General features: G+C 56.2%; 1 protein-coding gene across 3 annotated transcripts in view; it reads right to left on the bottom strand.

Annotated features, from left to right (window-relative positions):
- The window catches only part of Ap5z1 (adaptor related protein complex 5 subunit zeta 1), a 14,733-nt gene that overhangs the window by 2,246 nt on the left and 6,938 nt on the right, over nucleotides 1-5,549 (bottom strand). For all 3 annotated transcript variants that reach the window (XM_021163593.1, XM_029477899.1, XM_029477900.1), the window contains 5 exons: nucleotides 4,412-4,593; nucleotides 2,764-2,906; nucleotides 2,298-2,438; nucleotides 1,823-1,934; nucleotides 1,003-1,100 (listed from right to left, as the gene is read on the bottom strand). In XM_021163593.1, coding sequence (XP_021019252.1) covers nucleotides 1,003-1,100; nucleotides 1,823-1,934; nucleotides 2,298-2,438; nucleotides 2,764-2,906; nucleotides 4,412-4,593 — 676 coding nt within the window. The remainder of the gene's footprint in view (nucleotides 1-1,002; nucleotides 1,101-1,822; nucleotides 1,935-2,297; nucleotides 2,439-2,763; nucleotides 2,907-4,411; nucleotides 4,594-5,549) is intronic.

The following is a 5,549-nucleotide window of genomic DNA, read 5'->3' as shown; positions in this document are numbered from 1 at the left end:
GGTAGAGCCCCTGCCTAGAATCCCCCAGGGAGGGGCTGGGGCGTGGCTCAGTGGTAGAGCCCCTGCCTAGAATCCCCCAGGGAGGGGCTGGGGGCATGGCTCAGTGGTAGAGCCCCTGTCTAGAATCCCCCAGGGAGGGGCTGGGGTGTGGCTCAGTGGTAGAGCCCCTGTCTAGAATCCCCCAGGGAGGGGCTGGGGTGTGGCTCAGTGGTAGAGCCCCTGCCTAACATCCAGGTGGTCCTAGGTTTAATCCCCAGGATGGGTGTGTTCATGTGTGAATAAACCCTCTAGAGCAGTGGTTCTCAACCTGTGGGTCACATATAAGATACCCTGCATATCAGATATTTATGCTATGATTCATAACAGCAGCAACATTATAGTCATGAAGTAGCGGTGAAACAATGTTATGTATTACAGGTCATAGCATTGGGAAGGCTGAGAACCACCTCAGTGGACAGGACCATGTGCAAGAGAGACATGAGCCCAGCCCGAGAAGACACAAAGTATCTCGGAGGAGGAGGCCACTAGGATGTGCTGACAGGAGGAGGAAGTGCAGGCTGCAGGGGAAGTGCAGGATGGAGGAGGAGATGCAGGCTGCAGGGGGAACTGGCAGGATGGAGGAGGAGATGCAGGCTGCNGCAGGCTGCAGGGGAAGTGCAGGATGGAGGAGGAGATGCAGGCTGCAGGGGGAACTGGCAGGATGGAGGAGGAGATGCAGGCTGCAGGGGGAACTGGCAGGATGGAGGAGGAGATGCAGGCTGCTGGGGGAACTGGCAGGATGGAGGAGGAGATGCAGGCTGCAGGGGAAGTGCAGGATGGAGGAGGTGATGCAGGCTGCAGGGGGAACTGGCAGGATGGAGGAGGAGATGCAGGCTGCAGGGGGAACTGGCAGGATGGAGGGCCAGTGCTCAGGCCCCTAGCATGTGGGCAGGACAGGGGAGGCACAGGAAGTGGTCTGTGTGTGTCATGGGCACTGTGACCTTGCCAGGGCTGGGAGCCTACCCGTGCACACGGGCCTCATACTGAGGGACTGGGTAGAGGGAGTCACTTCTCTCCAGGAGCAGCAGTGCCAGCTGGTTGATTAGGGCCCCATCGGCAGTCTGGGATCAAGAACAGAAACAGGCTCAGTCTTGAGCAGTGGGCGCCTTTGCCTTCCACCCTCTGGGAGGAGCAAAGCCTTGGGGGTGAAGCTCCCCATCCCTGGCCTGCCTCCCCCAGCACCCTGGGCACCCTGGGCTGGGAGGACTCAGAGGCCCCAGCCTCCCTGGCCCAGCTCCTGCCACGCAGCTGCCCTTGAGAACCCCCACTGTTGCAGGCTGTGGGGGCCCATACCCCAGCACTGTGAGCCAGAGAGAGGCAGACAGATCTGAGAGTTGAGGCCAGTCTGGTCCATGTGGTAAGCTCCAGACTAAGCAGGGTTATACAGAGAGGTGGTGTCTCAAAACCAACCAAACATAAATAAATAAATAAGCCTGTTCCCTGAGGCCAAGGCTCCATCTTGTCTGGGTGAGTGACCCCAAACTGCCCATTCTGTTGCTAGACAACTTCGAGCGGTTCTGTGGATTCTAGTCATCTGACCTGTGGACACGCAGCCAGGAGGGAACCATTGGGCTATGGTGGGGTACTGGGACACACGCTGTGCTGCCAGCCTCAAGTGTCATGTGCCCACCCTGTCCTGAGGCTCTGCCTCTCTTACTCAGAGAAGCCATGCAGAGTGCAGCAGGCCAAACCTACTTGGGGTCAAGGCTGGTGCAACACACTCCGGGCCAGTTCCTCTTGCCTATGGGATGTCTATGGAAGAAGGGACCTGGGCATGGCTCACCTGGGTCACAGCTGAGAAGAAGGCCTGAAGCAGGACGGGCACTGCCTCTGCACACTGGGTTACCCGGGCACAGCTGGCCATGGGCTTCAGCACCTGGTGAAGTGGCGTCAGCCTGGAGACACAAAAAAATGGGCTACAGAGTGCCTGCCTGCAGTTCCTTCCTGAAGGAGGGACGCTGTGGCTGGCCACAAGTGGTCATGGTTCACCCACTCCTTGGGATCACACATACCAAGGGGCTCCCAGGTCAGCAGAGCCAGGGACAGGCCAGCAAGGGCTGAACCGAGAGGCCTGCCGACCACCGTGCTCCTCCCACTCCCCAGAATATGCTAGGCCTTAGTTTTACCACTTAGATAGTGGACTGCTCACGGCACCAGGGTCAGTGAGCAGAGCCCGGGGCAGTAGTGATGGGGACCATGGTTGTCTCCTCAGGCTGAGGGTGAGAATACACAGCCCAGTCTCTGGCATAGAATCCCACCTCTCTGTGGAACCGCTGGCCTTGGTACGAAGCAGGTGCCGGAAGAGTCCTTGGAACTGTGGGTCCTGGAAGGCCTCCAGGCAGCTGGGGATCCTGAGGGAGACATCCCAAAGCAGCCTTTCCGACGGAGTCTGTGTGGACCTAAGAGGACAGAGGCTGGGATGCAGCTCTTAGCACAAGTCAACTGTAGACAGTCCTATTTGCCCTGATGCTGGGGGTTACTGGTTACTGGGGGTTACTGGGGGTCACCGGCTCTCGGGGCTGGGGAAAGGCTCCGTACACAACCACATGGGAGGTTCCTCTTCATGAACACGAGTGTGCTTGAGGAGCCCAGGGGCTCTTCTGGGTGGATGTCCAACAGCCCAGAGATGTACGGTCTGTGGACTGGAGCCTGGTCCAGGGGCTCGGGAGAAGTCAGGAGGAAAGCTAGTGCCCGGTTGCACGGGAGGGGCCAGAGTGGGCCCACCTGAGCTGAAGGTCCAGGGCGGCAGTCAGACAGGGAAGGTCAAGCAGCGCATGCAGCATCTCCACGGCGGTGCCAGCATCCACGAGAGCTGGGAGGAGGGCCACAAACTCCGCGGTGAGAGGAGGGCTGTTCCAAGCTAGGAACTGCGGGGGGAGGAGGGGGACAAGACAGCTCAGCAGGCAAGAGGATGCTAGCTGGCCACGCCTCATCCAGTGGCCTCCTACTGCCCACTCTCAGCACAAAGGCACTCTGTTTGGACAGGGACACTGGACCAGCCCCTCCCCCTCCTTCCCACACTGCCTGTGATGAAGCTGTCTTTGGCTATGTTTTATGGGGTTTACTTCCTACTACTAATGTGAGTGTGCGCACGAGTGCACACATGTTGAGTGGAAGTCAAAGGCTGTCTCCGTTTACCACGCGGGTCCCAGGGACAGAACTCTGACTGCCAGGTCTAGTAGCAAGTGGCTTTACTAGTGGGAGTCACCTCTCTGGTCACATTTGCCATTTTAGTTTTTCTTTTGCAGCCAATTTTGAGCTGTCAATGAAGGTAGCCATTTCTGTATTACTTATTTTTAGACAAAGGAGTGAGTTTGGGGGTAGGGAGACGGCTCAGTCACTAAGGTGATCGCTGCATAAGCAGGATCTGTAAAAAGCACACAAGAGTGTGCACCCAAAACCCCCGTGCTGGGAAGGAAGGCAGAGACAGGACATTACTGGGGCCGGCCGGCCATTCAGCCTAGGCACACCCATGATCCCAATAAAGTGAGATTCTGTTTCCAAAGAGGGGAGGGGATTATTGATGTAATAAAAAATGAAGTTCTAAGTCCAGATCCCCATAACCCTTGTAAAGCTAGGCTGGGCAGTGCATGACTCCATAGTACTCTACTGTGAGGAGGCCCAGACAAGAGAGTTCCAGGAAGGCCACAGACCAATTAGCCTGGGGTATGCAGGTCAGCAAATGGAGACTCTGTCTCAACCAACAAGGTGGAAAGTGAGAGCCCCAGCACCAAGCTTGTGATTTCATCTCTACACACATACACCTAGACTCATATACCCACACGCGTGCTCACGAGAGAGCGTGCGCGCGCGCATGCACGCACGCGCACACACACACACACACACACACACACACACACACACACACACACACACGAGTTGCATGGATCCTTTGGAATTAAGGGTTACACATGGTTGAGAGATACCTTGTGTAGGTCCTTTGCAAGAGCAGCCAGTGCTCTAACCACCAAGCCATCTCTCTGGCTCCTAGGTTTTTCTTATCTTTGTAGCCCTGGCTGTCCTGGAACTATGTAGCCCAGGCTGGCCTCAAACACTTAGAAATCCCCATGCCTCCACCTGAGTACAAGGATTATAGATGTTCACCACAGCATCACATCTGGCTTGGTTTGCTTTTTGATATAGGGTGATATGTAGCCCAGGCTGGCCCAAAGCAGGCCTTGAACTCCTACTTCTGATCCCTTGCCTCAGCCTCCTCTGTGCTGAGGTTATATGTCTGGCTCCCACGGGGCTGCCTGAGATGACTCTGGATGCTATGATACATGGGAACCCCTAGCCTCACCCCTCACCATACCCCAGACTGAAATCATCTGGAGGGGAGCCCTGGGCCCACCCCGATGAAGCCCATACATGCCTTGAACAGACTTGGGAAGCTTAGCCTGAGAAGGCTGAGAAAGTGGGGGTCGAAGAGAGCCAGGTTGTGTGTGCAGAAGTGTATGACCTCAAAGGCCAGGGTCGGGCTGTGGAAGCGTTCAGAAGGGAGACCTCGGAGCAGCTGCCCGTAGACGGCTTCTGCATCCATGGCGGCCGCTTCCCCTGAAAGACACCAGGAGCCGGCAGGGCATTAGGCTCTACAGCAGCAGCATCTGCAGTGACTCACGAGGAGGATTCCTGCTGTAGGCCAGAGCTCAGGCAGCCTGGTCAAGCCTCCAGGGCTGCATGAATCTTCAGAACATAACAAGCCTCCTGGAGATGTTGACACCTCCCTGAGGCCAGAGAGCCCACATCACGGCGACATTGTCAGGAAGGTAGTGGGCCTCAACTTTTGACTTTCACGGGCCCATGGTACATCAGAGTCCTGAGCTTGGCACAGAACAATAATCTCAGTCATTCTGGGGGCCGAAGCAGAAGAATCACAAGTTCAAGACTGGCCCGGGCAACACTTGACAAACCATTCCCAAATAAAAGGAGGCTGGGTGTACTGGCTTTGTGTGTCAACTTGACACAAGCTAGAGTCATCAGAGAGGAAATGCCTCCCTGAGATCCAGCGGTAAAGTATTTCCTCCATTAGTGATCGATGAGGGAGGGCCGAGCCCATGGTGGGTCCTGGGTTCTATAAGAGGGCAGACTGAACCAGCCACGGGTAACCAGCCAGGGAGCACCACCCTTTCAGTCTCCTCATCAGCTCCTGGCTCCAGGTCCCAGCCTGGCCTGACTTCCTCCAGTGAAGGGCTATGATCTGGAGTAAGCCGACCCTTCCCTCCCCAATTTGCTTTTTTGGTCATGGTGTTTCATCACAGTGACAGACCCTGACTAAGACACTGGGTGTGGTGGCACACTCTTCACCCCAGTACCTGGGACACAGAGGGAGGTGGATCTCCATGAGTTCCAGGTCACCCAGAGTAACACATGAAAAAACCAAAACAACTAACCAACCAAGTAACAATAAAACAAAGCAATCAGAATAAAAAGAGTGCTGGGATTAAACTCAGTGGTAGAGCCCCTGCCTAGAATCCCCCAGGGAGGGGCTGGGGCGTGGCTCAGTGGTAGAG

The sequence above is a fragment of the Mus caroli genome, chromosome 5, assembly GCF_900094665.2.
Source record: "Mus caroli chromosome 5, CAROLI_EIJ_v1.1, whole genome shotgun sequence".
In the NCBI taxonomy this organism is placed as follows: Eukaryota; Metazoa; Chordata; class Mammalia; order Rodentia; family Muridae; genus Mus; species Mus caroli.
Note: the sequence above shows the minus strand (reverse complement) of the source record. Positions and strands in the feature narration are given on the sequence as shown.